Source organism: Mandrillus leucophaeus, unplaced genomic scaffold (genome assembly GCF_000951045.1).
Source record: "Mandrillus leucophaeus isolate KB7577 unplaced genomic scaffold, Mleu.le_1.0 Scaffold324, whole genome shotgun sequence".
Lineage (NCBI taxonomy): Eukaryota > Metazoa > Chordata > Mammalia > Primates > Cercopithecidae > Mandrillus > Mandrillus leucophaeus.
Genome location: NW_012103410.1, coordinates 170,050 through 189,016, shown reverse-complemented (window position 1 = coordinate 189,016; position 18,967 = coordinate 170,050). Strand labels below are relative to the sequence as shown.

Here is an 18,967-nt window from a genome sequence, read left to right as displayed (position 1 = left end):
CTCCTGGGTTCAAGTGTTTCTCCTGCCTCAGCCACCCAAGTAGCTGGGATTACAGGTGTGTGCCACCACGCCTGGCTAATTTTTGTATTTTTAGTAGAGACAGGGTTTCACCGTGATGGCCAGGCTTGTCTCAAACTACTGACCTCAAGTGATCTGCCCACCTCAGACTCCCAAAGTGCTGGGATTACAGGCATGAGGCACCGTGTCCAGCCTCATTAATCTTTAAATCTAGTTTTCATGCTTTTACTTTTAAGTACTTTTTTTTTTTTTAAATACTTTTTTTGGAAGGGAAGTGAGGTCTGGCTTTGTTGCCTGGACTGGCCTCCAACTCCTGGGTTCAGATGAGCCTCCTGCCTAAGCCTCCCAAGTAGTTGGGACTGCAGGTGTGAGGCATACCCTACTTGCCTTTAAGTACACTCAAAGGTCTTAACGTGCTGTGTTTCTTTCTAATTGGCACCCTGCAAAAAACAACAACAACAATGAAGTAAACTTTTCTGATGAGGCATTGTTGTATTACAAAACTTTTGTTCTTTAGTGCTTGCTGAACTCAAGAGAACATTCCTGATGATGAAATTGTGATTTCTGACTTAGAAAAGTAATCATGGCATCAAGCTTCTTAAGGCAAATACTATAATCAGATTGAATTGTTCTGTCTTTCAAATGTAAAATATACTTAACAAATGTAAGAAGTCAATAAATATTGATTTTATTTCTGAGAAGTCAATGTTTCTACTTTCTTTTGAATAATAGCTGAAGTCTGGGATCAAGAGTTTGACCCCGTCATGGTCATTCTTCGAACAGTTTACCGTAGAGATGTGCAGTCTGCAATGGACAGATATACTGCATTGTAAGTTCATCAAATTGATTAGCATCATAACAGAGTATTTTATATTTATATGGAAAAATTTCAATTATAACACAGATATGATATGCTCTCATTAAAGTATACGTCCATTCTTTAGAGATGCAAATAATAATTTAAGGTTTAAATAATAATCTGTCAGAGATTTATGTTAAGATCTTTATCCAAAATTTGATGTTAATGTGATAGATTTAGAACATGATCACTAAATTTAAAAAACAGAAACTTACTTAGTTGCTGTTTCATCAGTGGAATTAAAGGCTTGGTTTTGTGGTGTTCTACTTTTGAACCAGTAGAGGAGGCACAAGTTAAGAGAATAGAATTCTCTGACATCAGAGTTGGTAATGGGTGTCTGTAATAAGTGAACATATTTCTGTGTTCGTGACAACTGGGAAAATAGCCAAAGCAAAATGAATTTTACTTGTAAATATTTAACAAAATAGTTTACAGTATTGATGACTGCAGAAGACAAACATTTTGAAAGATATCTTTTAAATGCAGAATTCAATTTTGTATGTTATTGTAAATTGTAGACTGTTGTAAATGTATTATTTCCACTTCTTTTAAAACCTTAATAGTTAATATTATATTGCTGAATATCACAGGATGTCATCTTTTACTTGTGCTTTCCTACAGCTAAACATTTAAAAAACAAGTTTAAATGATGCAAATGTCCTTGATTTTGAGAAAGTATTAAAACTTACCCAGATAACTATCAAAGTGAAACTTCTCTTTTGCCAAGACTTTGCAGTAATAGAAATATCTATCACAGACAAATATCTGAAGAAAGTTTTTAATGTGGAATTTTAATTTGCTTCCTCCCCCCAAACAAAACCAAAACAATCTTTGAATCAACGACGACGACAACAACCCAGTTCAGCCATCAGCATCTCTCTCTCCCTTTCTCTAAACCCTTGGAGAAATTAGACTGAGGTTTTCTTTCTCTGGTTTCTTAACTCCCTCTTTTTCTGCTTTTCATGTAGTTTTGTAAAAATTTGCTTGTAGTCTTACTAAACTCTTAGCTCCTCGAGGGAAGATATTTTTATCTCTGTATCTCTTCTACATCTTTAATACTTATCTCAATGCTGGCACTTAGTAGGTATTCATAATATATTTGTTGAATAAATAAATTTGAGTAATTCCTGTTGAAAAATTGAAAAATGAAGAAAATTGGGAAGAAGTATTTGCATGGAAAACCTAACTGAGACTTCATAAACACCGGTCTTAAATGGCTCTGCCTTTTTTTCAGGGTAGTGGTGACGGTTAGTTGTTTTGAATGTATAAGAATTAAGTAAATTTTATTCTCTTTTACTTTGTAGTTACTAGAAATTTGGACTGAGATTGGGCTGAAACTTTCAAAGCTTTGAAGGAATCATTAAATAATGCAATCAGTTTTAAAGGGGAAATTTTATTTAACAGTACACATTTATTGAATGCTTGTTATATGCCAGGTACTCTGTAAGGAAAATATAATTGATTTTTCACTTAGCAAACTTTTAGCTCTGAGCAGTTTATTTCTTTCATTTAGAACAGTGGTTCTTAAGTAGGGATGATATTTGGCGTTGTCTGAAGACTAGTAGGGTTGCCACTGACATCTAGTAAAGGCCAGTTCTACCACCTGTACCAAGAATTCCCTTAATGTCGTTAGTGCCTAGGTTGAGAAACCTGGTTTAGACCCATATTGATACATAGGTATACCTTTTCTGTTTCCAAGTATCCTGTGTTTTGGGATCTGTTTTATATCGTTTAGATCTATATCATATTTTGATTTATAACTATTTCACATAGTCAGATAAAACCATATTCCCAAAGCTGTTTTTATCAGTTTTTTCACTTTCTTATTTTGTTCTCTACTTTCCCTCATTCTCTTGTTTCCTCTGTTTGGCTTTTGAGTTCTTGTACAATTTCTTTATAGCTTCTTAGAAATATTTCTGAACAGGCTGGGTGCAGTGACTCACATCTGTAATCCTAGCAGTTTTTAGAAGGCCAAGGCAGGTGGATCACTTGAGCCTAGGCGTTCAAGACCAGCCTGGGGAACATGGTGAAACCCCATCTTTTCAAAAGATACAAAAATTAGCTGGGCCTGGTGGTGCATGCCTGTAGTCCCAGCTACTCGGGAGGCTGAGGCAGGAGAATTGCTTGAGCCTGGGAGGTCAAGGCTGCAGTAAGCTGTGATCATGCCAGTGGATTCTAGCCTGGAAACAGAATGAGACCCCTGTTTCACAGTAAAACAAAACAGAAACATTTTTGAACCACTGTGATGTTTCTTAGCAGTTTGAAAATCTATGTTTTAAAAGAAATAATGTACTCAAAGCAGTAATAGCAGATTACAAACTTTTTAGCTTTAGACTAAAACCTTTTAACCATTATCTTTTAAAATACTCTTTGAAATTTTATGTGCAACCTATTTGTGTGATAACTTTTGTATATGTAAAATAAATACCATATCCTTGCAGAAATGCATTGGTTACTGCTGGGCGCGGTAGCTCACACCTGTAATCCCAGCATTTTGGGAGGTCAGGTGGGCAGATCGCTATGTCAGGAGATTGAGACCATCCTGGCTAACACGGTGAAACCCCGTCTCTACTAAAAATACAAAAACAAAATTAGCCGGGCGTGGTGGTGGGCACCTGTAGTCCCAGCTACTCAGGAGGCTGAGGCGGGAGAATGGCGTGAACGCGGGAGGTGGAGCTTGCAGTGAGCTGAGATCATGCCACTCTCCAGCCTGGGAGACAGAGTGAGACTCTACCTCAAAAAAACAAACAAACAAACAAACAAAAGAAATGCATTGGTTACATAATTATGTAAAACTTAAAATTTTTGTGATTTATTTTGTATGTGAAACAATAATACCTGCTTCCTTTATGCAGTGTCTTTTATTTGTTGTATATTTGACTGTACAGTTGACTGTTTCAGTTATTGTTTCAGCACAAGTGGGAAGATAACCCTAAACTCTAGGATTTGTTTGCTATTTTATTTATTTTATCTTATTTTATTTTAATTTATTTCATTTTATAGAGACAGAGTCTCAATCTGTCACCCAGGCTGGAGTGCAGTGGCACGATCCCGGCTCACTGCAACCTCCGCCTCCTGAGCTCAACTGATTCTTCTGCTTCAGCCTCCTGAGTAGCTGGGATTACAGGCACCCACCACCATGCCTAGCTAACTTTTGTATTTTTAATAGAGATGGGGTTTCACCATGTTTTCCAGGCTGGTCTTGAACTCCTGACCTCAGATAATCCGCTGACCTCGGCCTCCCAAAGTGTTGGGATTACAGGCATGAACCACCATGCCTGGCCGATTCGTTTGCTATTGATTATTTTCATCTGCTTTTTAGTTTTAAGGGACAAAAAGTGGCTTAACTGATTATACTGGGAGGGATCTTTTTTTATTTGCAAGATGACCTTTTGGAGGTCATCTTGCAAATTAAAATGAAAAATGGTCAGATAAATTTAAACTTTTGTGTTCTCACAATTTAGCTCTGTGCCAGGCACTTTAAAGGCAACCAGTAAATATTTATTAAATGAATGAAAAGTAGATTTCTTTCAGTTTTTGTGCTGAGAGTTTAAGTGAAAGTAAGCCATTTGCTCTATGTGATGCTTAGATGCTTAGAAATTTAGGCTCTTATTGCAGGAAAAGGCCTTTAAAATCTAGTCCAGGTTCTATGAAAGTGTCTTGTGGGCCTTCACTGGAAGACAGGGTTGGGCAACAACAAGAAGAGGCTTAAGAGAGTGGAAGTGGCTCATCCTGCTTCCCTTTCTCCCTTCCAAATATCCCCGAGTGGGCATTCAGCTCTTAAAAAGAAAACAAAAACGAGATAACAACAACAAAGCAAACCAACAGTTGGAAAACCATCATTTCAGTGTTATATTTTATATATGAAGACATTGTGGCTCAGAGAAGGTCAGTGAAAATATGTCTGTTTTTTTTTTGTTTGTTTTTGAGACAGGGTCTCACTTTGTCACCCAGGCTGGAGTGCAGTGGCGTGATCATAGCCCACTGCAGCTTCCAACTTCTGGACTCAAGTGATCTTCCCATCTTACCCTCCTGAGTAGCTAGGACTACAGGTGCACCACCATGCCTGGCTAGATTGTTTAAAAGTTTTTTGTAGAGGTGGGTTCTTGCTATATTGCCCAGGCTAGTCTTGAACTCTTAGTCTCAAGTGATCTTCCTGTCTCAGCTTCCCATAGTGCTAGGATTATAGATGTGAACCACTGTTCCTGGTGAAATATGTCTGACAGTGGCAGTGTTGTTAGAACTATGAGCTAGGCCATTTCCAAAGATAGAAATGATTTCATAAAGCATCTGTTTTAAATTCAACTGAAAAGTACATTTTTAAAAATATGTAATTTCTTGTATTTCTGTTGCCTCTTGTCTCCCATTTTGAAGGTTAATGACTGCTGCCCCATGTTTGAAAGTATGATGTATGAGTTTTATGTATGTCATTTTTGTCTCAAACTAGTCAATAATTACGTGTTGGTGTGAGTCACTTAAGTAATTTTTTTCTGTCATGTAGCATTTCCTTTGCATTATTCTATTAATGCTTTTGAAAAGAGCAGTCAAAATGATGTATTACTCAGGCCTTCAACAAATGTATAACCTTTATTTTGCAACAATTTATTAATCTAGGTGCCACATATTTAGTGGTTACTGCTTAAAGCAAACAGAGACAAAGTAAAATTAAAAATTGCTTTTTTAATGCTAAATGAAATAGAATAGTTGAAGTATTTCATCATGGCTATTGCGATCATTTTGAAAATTACATTTATATGTTGTCACTGTAGTATTATATACAAACTAATTTTTAAATTTATTTTTAATTTATTTTTATTTTTTTGAGAGAGTTTCACTTTTGTTGCCCAGGTTGGAGTGCAATGGCGCGATCTCGGCTCACTGGAACCTCTGCCTCCCGGATTCAAGCAATTCTTCCACCTCAGCCTCCCAAGTAGCTGGGATTTACAGGCATGTGTCTACCATGCCCGGCTAATTTTGTATTTTTAGTAGAGACAGAGTTTCTCCATGTTGGTCAGGCTGGTCTCGAACTCCTGACCTCAGGTGATCCGCCTGCCTCGGCCTCCCAAAGTGCTGGGATTGCAGGCAGCAGCCACCGCGCCTGGCCCAGAAACCAGTTTTTTTAATTGCAAAGTTAATTTTATAGCATCTTCATAATCATAGGTACAGCTTATTTCTCTGATATATTAATGATAGTTTTCTTATTTTTAAGATTTTTTTTTCTTCATTCTGTATAGTATTTGTTTCCTCTAAGGTGCATTTTCTATTGTTCAGTCTCTAGCTTTCGAGTTAGAGGCATTCCCCAGATGTCTGACAATGTTGACTGCTTGTGATTAAGAGCTCTTGAGTGCATTGTCGGAACTTGTAGATTCTGAATTTTAATATAGGGTGATTTGGGTAGGCAGGTTTGTTGAGAAACACTTGTGTTAGATCTTTCTTTTTGGCCTGGTCAGATTCCTCAGGGAAGTATCCTGAGATACTGCCCAGAGGTAATGGTATGGCTGCTATTATTCCATGAACCGACTGGGAGACAAGGCCTAGGGACTCTGGGTCAAATATGCACATGACGACTTTAATCTTTCCTCCTTATACCCTCAGTTGTACTTGCTATTTTATCCTCCCCGGAGATGAGTTCTGTAGCCAAAATTCTGTTTCAGTGGTGGAAAGGCAGTTTTCATCCAATCCTCCTTATTTTAACCCCCTGCCTTCCCACCTCCAGTTGTAAAGGTACCAGGTGCTGCCAATTTTGTTGTTTATTTTTTAATTGCACTTTTTATTATTGAGTTTTAAGACCTCTTTATATTTTCTGAATACTAGACTTATCAGGTATATGATTTGCAAATGTTTTCATTTCTTTCTCCTTTTTTTTTTTTTTTTTTTAAGACAATGTCACTCTGTTGCTCAGACTGGTGGCATGATCACAATTCTCTGCAGCTTTGAGCCTCTCCAGGCTCAGGTGATCCTGAGTGGCCTCCCGAGTAGCTGGGACTACAGGCATGTGCCACCACTCATGACTAATTTTTGAATTTTTTGTAGAGATGGGGTCTCTACATGTGTTGCCCAGGCTGGTTTGATCTCTGCGGCTTAAGTGATCTGCCTGCTCAGCCTCCCAAAGTGTTGGGATTACAGGCATGAGCTATGGCGCCCCGTCTGTGCATGTTTTCCGCCGTTCTGTGGATTGTCTTTTTCACTTATTTGAAAGTGTCCTTTGAGTCACAAATGTTTTAAATTTTGATGAATTCCAGTTTTTTTCTTTAATTTTTCTGTTTATCGCCTAAATTAATTTAATTTTCCTGTCTGTTGCCTAAATCAAGGTCACAAATAGCTAAACCTATGTTTTTCTCAAGGAGTTTTATGCTTAAAAATATAAAACTACAGCTGAAGCTTTTCCATCAAATTCTCTGATCGATTTTGAGTTAGTGTTTATGTATGCTGTGAGGTAGTGGTCCAACTTCATTCTTATTCATGTGGTGTTTCTTTAAGTTTTAATGGACCTTGCCTGTTCAACAACTTGGGCCTCATACAATCTTTTCTTTTTTTGTGGATAACTTAAAACTACACATTCACTTTCTTTAAAGGTTATAGGCTTGCTTAGGTTATTTCTTGAAAAAAAATTGCTAAGTTATATTTTTCTAAGAAATCTTTAAGTTTATACTTAATGATTAAAAAAACTTCCCTGTGTTTTTATTCCTGTTATTTATGTGTGTTTGCTATTTCTTATTTTGAATTAGGTGTCATAGCAGATGATGATCAGTTTTATTATGCTTTCTAAGAACCAACTTTTGATTGTCTCTCTCCTCCCACCCTCATTTTCTATTTCATTCTTTTTTTTCTGTATTACTTATTATCTTTCTTTTTTTTTTTTTTGAGTTGGAGTCTCACCCTGTCGCCCAGGCTGGAGTACAGTGGTGCGATCTCTGCTCACTGCAATCTCCGCCTCCCAGGTTTACACCATTCTCCTGCCTCAGCCTCCTGAATAGCTGGGACTACAGGCACCTGCCAGGACGCCCAGCTAATTTTTTGTATTTTTTTTTTTAGGAGAGACGGGGCTTCACCGTGTTAGCCAGGATGGCCTCGATCTCCTGACCTCGTGATCCGCCCTCCTCAGTCTCCCAGAGTACTGGGATTACAGGTGTGAGCCCTCATGCCAGGCCTTTTTTTTCCCCCTTTTTTGAGACAGTCTCACTCTGTCTTCCAAACTGATGTGTAGTGGTTCTATCTTGGCTCACTGTAGCCTTTAACTGCTGGGCTCAAGCGATCCTCCCACCTCAACTTCCTGAGTAGCTGGGATTACAGGGGTGCATCACCATGCTTGGCTAATTTTTGTATTTTTTGTAGAGACAGAGTTTCACCATGCTGCCCAGGCTGGTCTTGAACTACTGAGCTCAAAGCGATCTGCTTGCCTTGGCCTTCCAGAGTGCTGGGATTACAGATGTGAGCCACTATGCCAGGCCATTATTGTCTTCTTGCAATTTAGTGTGGATTGTCTTTGTTCCTTTTCTTGGATACTCAGTTGTTGTTGTTGTTGTTGTTTTAGTGCATTTGGTTTTCATTTTTAATTACTCCTATTTAATTTTTATTGTTATGTATTTAAAAAATATTTTTAATTGATATATCTTAGCCTTAATATTACCTTTTACACAGTATTTGAAGATACTTCTCTGATAGTTTCATACATGTGTACAGTGTGTAATGATCAAATCAGGGAAATTGGGATATTCATCATCTCAAACATTTATCTTTTTTTTATGTTGGGAACATTACAGTTCTTCTAGCTATTTTGAAATATACATTATTATTAACTATAATTTGGATGCTTAGTTGTTGATTTTTTCACAAACATATGGATTTTAAGGCTATGTATTTCCTTCTAAGCACTACTTTGGTTGTGGCCCACAACTTTTTCTATATAGTTTAGGCTTTAAATTTTTCTGTTATGATTTTTAATGGCTTCTGAATTTCTAAGAGCATAGTTACCTATAGCCAATGGCTGTCCAAAAATATTAAATGGAAAATTCCAGAAATAAATAACTTACAAATTTTAAATTATATGCCATTGTAAGCAGGGTGATGAATTCTTGTGCCATCTTGCTCTGTCCCACCTGGAATATGAATTGTTCCTTAGTCCAGTGTACGATGCTGTATATACTACTTGCTTGTTAGTTATTGACATTGTCTGCTCCTGACATCCAGCCATCACATTGTCATGGCCTGATGATTCAAGATCACCTGAAGCAGATGTTCCTCCTTCTGATGACATATTGTCAGAAGGTCATTAGTAGCCTGATGCCATGTCACAGTGCTTACCATCATTCACTTCACTTCATCTCATCACGTAGGCATTTTATCATCTCACATCATCACAAGAAGAACAAGAGTGAGTATAGTACAGTGGTCCCCCTCTTATCCTTGGGACATGTTCCAAGACCCACAGTAGATGCTTGAAATGAGGAATGGTATCCAACCCTATATCTACTATGTTTTTCTCCTACAATACATACCTATGATAAGATAAACAGTAATAACTAAAGGTAAAATAGAAGAATTGTAACAATAATCTGAATGGCATACAACTGAAACGTATGAATTATTTCTGGAGATTTTCATTTAATATTTTCTGACCGTGGTTGACCATGGGTAACTGAAACTGTGGAAAGTGAAACTAGGTATAAGAGGGACTACTATACATAAGGTATTTTGAGAGAGAAAGCATGTACACATTCACCTAACTTTTATTACAGTATAATGTTGTAATTATTCTGTTATCACTTACTGTTGTTAGTCTCTTATTGTGTCTAATTTATAAATTAACCTTTATCATAGGTATGTATGTGTAGGAAAACATAGTATATAGAGAGTTTGGTACTATCCTTATTTTCAGGCATCTACTGGGGGCTTTGGAACATGTTCCCTGAAGATAAGAGGGGCCTACTGTATTTGCATACAAGTTCATAATTATCTTCTTGGGGAACTTGTTGTTCTTACATCCCAGAAGAGACAGACAAGCTAATTCATTCTCCTTGTGAGTTATTCTTTCAGTGAGGGTAAAGCCTTTCAAGGGTCTTAGCTTTAGGTGGGATCTCAGTTCTGTCTCTGAGTCTTGTGTGAGCCCAACACACCTTGTGATCTGTTTGCTCAAGGACTTTATAACAACTGGCACAGTGTTAGTGCTTGTCACTAATTCCTTCTTTTTTGTGGTAACTGGAGAATTCCACTTTTTTTGTGTGAGCTCAAATATGCATTCAAAAGATTATATTTATATTTTATCCAGCTTTTCCAACTATTGGTAGTGGGAGAATTTTCAGGTCATCTATTTTGCTTAATTGTTACAGCTGGAAATTTCTTTGCTGAGTACTTCATCTGTATTCTTTCTGTTCGTTTCTCTTTGTTAGCACTTTAAAGTTTATATATTTTTTAATATTCAGCTTAGCTCTCTTTACTCATTTTTAGCCATTAGGAAAAGAAATAGTAATGTTCATTGTATATAGAATAGAAACCTCTTTGGCATTTTAAGCAATTTGATTAAAAATAGCACTGCATAAAACATTGTGGCAGAAATTGGTGTCTATAAATTACATTTAAACCACAGTTTGATTTTGAGGCTATCATCTAATTCTAGTTTTGTTTTTTTTTTACAGTTTAAAACAGAGCGGAAAATTTCCTGGAAATCCCTGGCCTCCCTATAAGAAAAGGACATCACTCCATCCTAGCTATAAAGGTCTCATGAGACTTTTGCACTGTAAAACTTTACACATTGTGCTATTCACTCTGCTTTACAAGGTACAGTAGTAATTTGAATAGAAAGACTAAGTTTAGAATTTATTTTCAAATAATAATCCTTTAGGATAATATTTACATAAAAGTACCACTTATAAAGCAAAGTGTGTTTATACATTTAAGATGTATGAAGATATGTTATAATCACATATATTTGAAATCCAAGTTGAATATAACAGAATAGCTACAGCATTCTTTGTGAGAAACTATTTATCTTATCTAGCTACAGATAAAAATATGTATTTATGGCTTCTGCAGAACAATAAGTGAAATACCATGGAACTACAAGAGGTGTGGAATGAGCTACAGGGACCAAACAACCATCAGAACCCACTAAAATGACAAAACTAGAATGGCAGTTATGTGAGCCAGTGAATCTTAGGTTGGGGTGGTTCTTTTTGCTTTTTTCCTCTAATCAGGAAAGTGACGTGGAAGGTTTTGAGTGTGGTTTCTATGTGGCAAGATCAAAAATTGTTTTTGATAAACATCTTAGGAACTCACAAGATGATGCATTTACTTTCTTGTTATCTAAAATTTGTTTTATTTTGGGATCTTCTCACGTAAAACAGATTTATTTGACTAACATTAATTGTGTACTCAAAAACTTGTATGAAACATAATATTGTGTAGTATGTATGTGTGTATATAATAGGGATTTTTATAATCTCATCTGCATGAAAGATGAAAAAAGTCTGGGTGCAGTGGCTTATGCCTGTAATCCCGGCACTTTGGGAGGCTAAGGTGGGCAGATCTCGAGGTCAGGAGTTCGAGACCAGCCTGGCCAACATGGTGAAACCGCGTCTCTACTAAAACTACAAAAATTAGATGGGTATGGTGGTGGGCGCCTTTAATCCCAACTTCTCGGGAGGCCGAGGCAGGAGAATTGCTTGAACCTGGGAGGTGCAGGTTGCAGTGACCCCAGATCGTGCCACTGCACTCCAGCCTGGGTGACATAGCAGGACTCCATCTCGGGGGTGGAGGAAAGAAAGATGAAAGAAAAAAGAAAATAACTATATAGACATGATAAATGTTATGCAGGTAGATACAAAGAAAACCTCTTGTTCCTCTTCCTAGTTATAATTTGAAAAATTAAAAGTTAAGAAAAATTCAAAGAAAAATAAGAATATTTGTTATACAAATTTCCAATTACTATGTACAATCATTTAACACATTGTTTAAGAAAGTATATATTTAGTTAGGTAGGAATTTTAGTTTTTTTCTTAATCTTATAATGAAATAATACTTTTAAATTTCTATACTTTTCTTTTAACTCCACCCATGACCAATTTTTCATTGTACTTGTTTCTAAAGTTTTCCTGTTATGATTTTGGACAGGTGCCTCAAAAAACACCTTGGGTGGTTTATTTTCATTAACTTCCAAGAGGGTTATTCAGTAATTGATTTAAAATGTTCTTTTTCTTTATTAAAAAATGTAGAATATCTTTTTGTACTGAAAAGATATTTGTATTTGTTTTACAAATAATGGAGAGTCTTCGAATGTTTACTTAGTGCCAGATTTTGTTTGAAATGCTTTATATATACTTGTAGACGTTATTTTGCTTAAGCTAGCAAAAATCCTTATGAGTGAAAGTTCTGTTGTTTTTCTCCTTTTTCAGATATGAAATTGAGTTTTAGAGGTTAAATAACTAGTTCAGATGGGGAAGCTAAGTACTGTTATAAGTAATTAATAAGTGACAAATAATTCATGAAAATTTAAGGAAGCCTTATGGCAAATTATTATGCTCTTTCAAGTTATATGTTTCAATGTTTTCGTATGCTAAATGTACAAATAGTATTTTATGAAAAATAAAAAGACAATGTTTTAGTTGTTACAAGACTATCATAAATGAACTCTTGAAATCTCAACTTTAAAATAGCTTTCTTGATTTTACTAATAATAATAATAAAATTCTCCGTTGACATTACGTTGGCAAATCAACTTTCTAAAAATCAATTTTAGTAAACCACCTTTATCCTCTGACGTGTTTAGTGTCAAAATAAAACTGCCTGGAAACATCATTTTTCTTTCTTTTTTTTTTTTTTTTGGAAGTACCTAATAGAGGGATTTTTTTCCTCCTTAGCTCTTAAGTTATTCAGTTAAAGCTGTAATGCCACAAGCTTTGAAGTCAAAATTTAATTGAATTTAGCTGGTAATGTTTTATTTATCAGGAGGAGATAGTATAGTAATGATAGTCAGTGGCCTGGGAGTCTGAGGTCTGCGTTCTAGTGTTGCTTACACTAGCTAACTGGTTGTGTGGCTGGGCCTTTGTTTTCTCTCTATAACATAGTGGATCAGAAAGGATGACTTCTGTGGTCTCCCAGCCTTCAGTCTCCTCCTGCTGCTGCTTCTGCTCCTCACATCGTTGGCACCACTCACTCACTATTTGTTGAACACACATTGCTAGACACTACACAAAGCAAATGACAGATATTAACCCATGCAATCCTTACAACAATTCTGGGCTTTAATTCCATTTTTATTTTTCTTTCTTATTTTTGGTTTTTTTTTTGGATGGGGATGGGACAAGTGAAAGTGCTCGGAGGGGCTCTATAATTTCAACTTTAGAGATAAGAAAACTAAGACCAGAGTCTGTTGCTGAAGGTCAACTAGGAATAGAGAGAAATTTGTTTAAAAATCTGGTTTTTAAAAGGTTTTGAATGCCTGTGCTCTTCACTGTGCCACACAACAGATGAACAGAGAAGCCCTCTGAATAGTCAGAAAAACATGAGAAGAGTCAGTGACTTGAAAGTCTCTATTCTTTAGTTGTAGTAGATTAGGTCTTAAGCGATTAAGACCTCCTTTCCAAGTCGCCTCAGCCATTTGGGCAGCTTCTGGGAGGCTCAGCTTATCCTGTCCTCTTTTTTGCTCTCTGCTATCTTGCCCACAATTAAAACTGCCATTCCCTACAGAATTTCTTCCTTTTGTCCTTTCCATCATTTGGCCAGATGACTTTTATAATGAGGACAAGATGATAGCTACCAGGCCATTTTGTTACTTGTAGTATTTTAGATATCTTCTGGTTAGTGGTCTGTTATATTATAGTGAATGAGTGATTGATGTAGGTAGCCCAGAAACCCTGTGTAAGATGCATAAGGTTTGCATTGAGTAATCCATAGGTCAGATTTATCAAATTTTCTTCAGAGAAGCCTCTTTACTAACCGCTTGAATTCCTTCTACCTTTCTCCTACATGTGAATCACACACTGACATACATATGAATATAGCTACTCAAAATACTCAGAGGCTCAGAACTTTAATTTCAGAGACATGTTTTTAAGAACATTAATGCACCATAAACATTTATTGTGCTTCCAGTTATATGCCAGGTGCTGTGCTAAACACATTTGCTTGAATTATCCTATTTAGTAAACTTATTTATCTGATGGCCTTGTCATCAAGAGAAGAGTGTCAGCAAATTAGGATATAAAAATATTCTTATTAATTTATTTTATTAAATACTTATATTCATATGAATTTATTTTAGTGGACTCTCTGACATAACCTTTAGAAAATTTGTGAACTGGTATTTCTAGATATTACTTAAAGTACTTTTCGTCTATAACAGTAAAATATTTTTGGATCTCTAAATGAAATACATTTTGTGGAAAAAAGTAATTATGAGGCATTTTCTTCCCTTTTTAAAGATTTTGATGGATCATCAAAATCTGTCAGAACATGTACTCTGCATGGTTTTGTATCTGATTGAATTAGGACTCGAAAATTCTGCTGAAGAAGAATCAGATGAAGAGGTAAGTAGTTTTTTGTAATTTAAAATTTTTAGATAGGCAGTCCCTATCTGGCTCCAACCAATTGTTGCCAAACCAGACATGTTATACTTTTGCTAGTTATGACATGCCTTAGTAAAATGTATTTATGGATTCATCTTGAGGTATATTTATGTTTTCATCAGACTCATAAGATCTTTTAAAGAACTACTGGAAAAGGCCCTTTGGGATCTTCAAATACGTACAGTTTTTTAGGGCCTTAATTGATGCATTAAATTCTATTATGGAATTACTGAATTTGAAATTTATAATTCCTATCACAAAAATTAATAAAAGTGTTTAATGCATTTTTGGTGTTATGCTAAGAATATTGATTATTGGCAAAAAATTACCAGTAATCAATAAATAATCAGTAAAACTGAAGTTAGGGCTTAGCTCCAAAAATTCTAATAATTTGATTAGGGATTATTTTTGAGTAGCAAATTCTTTCTGTAAAGGTTTTAAGGTAATGGCATGAATATTGTTATATGGGAGAATGTTTAAAGAGTAAAAGTTGTTAATTTGTTTCAGGACTTTAGAAGTATTGTGTCCATAAAAGCAATTGTTACTACAAATTAGTTTCACTAATGTGTAAGATTCTCCTCATCTCTTCCCTCCTAAATGACAAAATGTAACACAACATAATAATTGCAAAAAACAAGTTCAAGAAACCACTTTGTAGTTCTTTGTAGTCCAAGTTGAATCAACATATGTTCTTTCATAGATGTTAAAAGGTTATAAAGATTCCTCTATGATTAGGTCATACCTTTGGTTGATTTTTCAGTTTCCTCCAAATTAGTCCAAATTAGCATTATTTGTATTACTAATGGGTGAGGATGAATATTCTGTAATGTTCAGTATTCTAGATTGAAAAATGTATTTAAAAATGTATTTTAAGTCAGATGTTTAGCTGATTCCATCGGACTTACCCATATTGGTATTGAGTAATTTATTACTACATTTTTTGTTTGAATTTGGTTTTATTCAAATTTATTCACTCTATAATTTGTGGTTGAGACAGTAAAGGATCCAGGATTATGATAGGCAATGGATGATTTTTGGGGGCTTGTTACATCTCCATTGTACCTTGGACCTGACGTGGCAAGATTTGATATTCTTTTTTTTTTTTTTTTTTTTTAGGCATCCGTGGGTGGACCAGAACGTTGTCATGACAGTTGGTTTCCTGGCAGTAACTTAGTGTCAAACATGCGACACTTTATAAACTATGTTAGAGTAAGAGTTCCAGAGACTGCGCCTGAAGTGAAGAGAGACTCACCTGCAAGTACTAGCTCTGATAACTTGGGTTCCTTTCAAGTAAGTGTAAACGTAAGAAAGAAAATAGGGAAAAGCTTTATGTTATGTATGTTATGTTGGGATATACTGTTCCTATGATATCCAAAAGAAAAAAAAAGTGGTTGCAGATAACTTTAAATTGTTTTTTATTTCCTCTGATATATCTATGCAACTTCTACCTTATCAGTCTTTTTCCCTTAATCTGCCAGAGTTCACGACGGCCTAAAGTTCTTCAAAGAGAGGTAGATGTGTATGATATTTGCATTAACTAGCAACATGGCTTTAACTGGAAATGGGGAAAAACTGCTTTGAAGTATTTGTGTGTGTATGGGTGTTTAATTAATATGGTTAAATTTAAAAGAAAGTTTCTTGGATTTGTGTGTGGTTTTTTTTTTTTGACAAAGTGATTTAAGCTTAATATTAAAGAAAATTTATATTGAGCTTAAAAATAACACTGGGTATTTTCTTATTAGTGTTCGAAGTATTTTGGACCAATTATAGGTAGCATATTTGAGTCTCTTTACATTTAGCATTGCCACTATACTACTAACTTCTTAAAAATGACTTGGATATTTTCTAAATTAAAATAAATTTAATTGCTAGCAGCATGCTCATTTGCAAATAACTTTTTTTTGCTTCTATGGCAATTAATTAACTTTGATAAACTAAGCCTATGAAGTCTTAAATTCTGTATGTTCTGGCTTTGAACTCATTTTGAAAATCAGTGCTCTCATTGCATGTAAGTTAATTTTTAAAAAGCAGTAATGAAAAATCTTGAAATGACATTTTAAGTAACTAAACTTAAGCAGTTTTAGTCTTCCCAGCCTAGATTTTTGTCAGTAGAGAACATTGAATCAGACATTTCTTATAGTAGAGTCTATTTGTAGGAGCTTTCTTGGTCTTTGACAACGTATTTTCGCTGTAAGCAAAAACTGGAAACTCTAAAGAGGCTTTTGCCTCTAATGCTGGTAGAGAGTACTTTAAAAAACAGCTTCGATGTTAAAAAATAGTGTATACTGTCATTTGACTCACAAAAGCTCATCTGATATTAGAGCATCCTTTCTATGCTTGCTTTTAAAAAATAAATTCATTAAACTGATTCATATCTTAATTAAAAGATGTTTTCTAAGAGCCCTGGTGCAGTTTGATTGCTTTAGCAAAAAAGCTTTTTAGAATTTAAATTAATGAGGAAAATACTTAGTTAAAAAAAAAAACTGTTCAGAAAACAAATCATAGTCCTTGACCGACAAACCAAAAACAAATAAAAAACAAATCACAAATCACAGTTTTAATTTCATATTAAAATTTAATAAAACAAATTAAATTTCATATTAAAATATGAAACATCAGTTTGATTTTTTCATTCTTATATTTCAGTTTAGTAACTTTAAGCATTTATGTTAGAATTTTCAAACTTTAAAGTTCCTTAAAAGTGAAATTAATTACTAGTTCATGTTTGTTAGCTTAGAAAATTTTTTAAAAAACGAATTTATAATTTTCTTAACTGGAAACTGTAGCAGTCTTCCAGAAGTTACTAAAGAGTACCCTATTCTTCATGAATGCTGACCAGAACAGCCTTTCCTCCTTTAAACTAATGAATAATTTAGTTTATGATTCTCTTTAATATGGCTGTAGATACTACTTAAGTTTTGTCTGTTTTCCGGAGGTTGAAAAGGAGGTGTTACTGCTGATGATCTCCTTATAACTCTTTCCAGATTGAGTGGGATTAAATATATTTGAGAGAGATAGGTCAAGGGACAGAATTATTTAAAGAGCAAATCTGTTGAATAAATCTTTTTATGAAACTGAGCATTCCCTTTGGAAAATGTAGTACTAGTATGTTTTTAAAATGATGCTAAATAACTTCTCTTGATTTTTCTTTGTTTCTCTTTTTTAATGGTAGAATTCTGGTACAGCTCAAGTTTTCAGTTTAGTAGCAGAACGTAGAAAGAAATTTCAGGAAATCATCAATCGCAGTAGCAGTGAAGCAAATCAGGTGGTTCGTCCCAAAACTTCAAGTAAATGGTCTGCTCCTGGCTCAGCTCCACAGTTAACTACAGCCATTTTGGAAATTAAAGAAAGCATATTGTCTTTGCTAATTAAACTTCACCACAAACTCTCAGGAAAACAAAACTCCTACTATCCTCCTTGGCTTGATGACATAGAAATTTTAATCCAACCAGAAATTCCTAAATACAGTCATGGAGATGGTATAACTGCAGTGGAAAGAATTTTACTAAAAGCTGCGTCGCAAAGTAGAATGAACAAACGCATCATTGAAGAGATATGTAGAAAAGTGACCCCTCCTGTACCACCTAAAAAAGTCACTGCAGCAGAGAAGAAAACATTGGACAAAGAAGAAAGGTAATTTTTATTTTTAATGTTTTAAACGTGTGTATAGTTGAAAATTTGATATTTTTTTCCTTTTGGTCATTTGAGGATAATCACTTGGATGTTTAATAGCAACAGGCATAGCTGATGTAACGTAAATGGAATGGAGCATGGTCAGTGCTTGTACATGTGATATATTGAGTTTATTGACGGACAGGTGAGACTTTCTGACCCCACCGTAAAATTACTACCTTAAATCTATATGTCTCTTTGGAAAAATTGCTACTGCTTTTATTGCTGTAAGGATCTAATAATTCTCTTACTGTTAAAGTTGGACTGTTCAACTTTAAATGAGAATAAAAAAATATTTAAACATTTCTCAAAATAAAAATCCAACTGCTTTAGTTTCTTTTGGTCTTTTCTAATCTTTATTAATATATGATTGCTGATTTTTAAAAAGTGATGTTTTAAAACACATTCTGACTAACTTATGCTTCTAGCTTTTGGATCTTTAGGTTGCTTATAATTTGTTGTTAAAATTATATTTATAAACTTTTTTTCATCTTTTGACTTTCTTGAAAAAAAAAAGAATGGGATTTTTAAAAAAATCTCAAGATATATACTATGTTATGTGGGGTTTGTGGGTCAAGGACTATGAGCATAGTATGGTTCTTTTTTTCAGTGGTACATTGTTTGCCAGAAGAGTTGTGTTACTGTGCATTGTCACCAATTGTTTCCCAAGAGCCTTGTCAACATTGCTGACCCTACTGTCATAAACATGACAAGGTGAATCTTGAGAAAGTGAAACTCAGCATAATTGTCAAACTCTTGGAAAGGGTTCAGTGTTTATTAAAGGAAAAAAAAAAAAAAAAAGAGCATGCCTTTTACTGAGTGTACATAGGGTAAAAGACCCAGGACATTAAAAAAA

The 18,967-nt window shown here is 34.9% G+C and overlaps 1 protein-coding gene across 1 annotated transcript in view; it reads left to right on the top strand.

The window, feature by feature from the left end:
- The window catches only part of UBR3 (ubiquitin protein ligase E3 component n-recognin 3 (putative)), a 250,132-nt gene that overhangs the window by 86,060 nt on the left and 145,105 nt on the right, over positions 1-18,967 (top strand). The window contains exons 19-23 of the mRNA XM_011988165.1: positions 751-847; positions 10,513-10,654; positions 14,296-14,400; positions 15,556-15,729; positions 17,612-18,072. Coding sequence (XP_011843555.1) covers positions 751-847; positions 10,513-10,654; positions 14,296-14,400; positions 15,556-15,729; positions 17,612-18,072 — 979 coding nt within the window. The remainder of the gene's footprint in view (positions 1-750; positions 848-10,512; positions 10,655-14,295; positions 14,401-15,555; positions 15,730-17,611; positions 18,073-18,967) is intronic.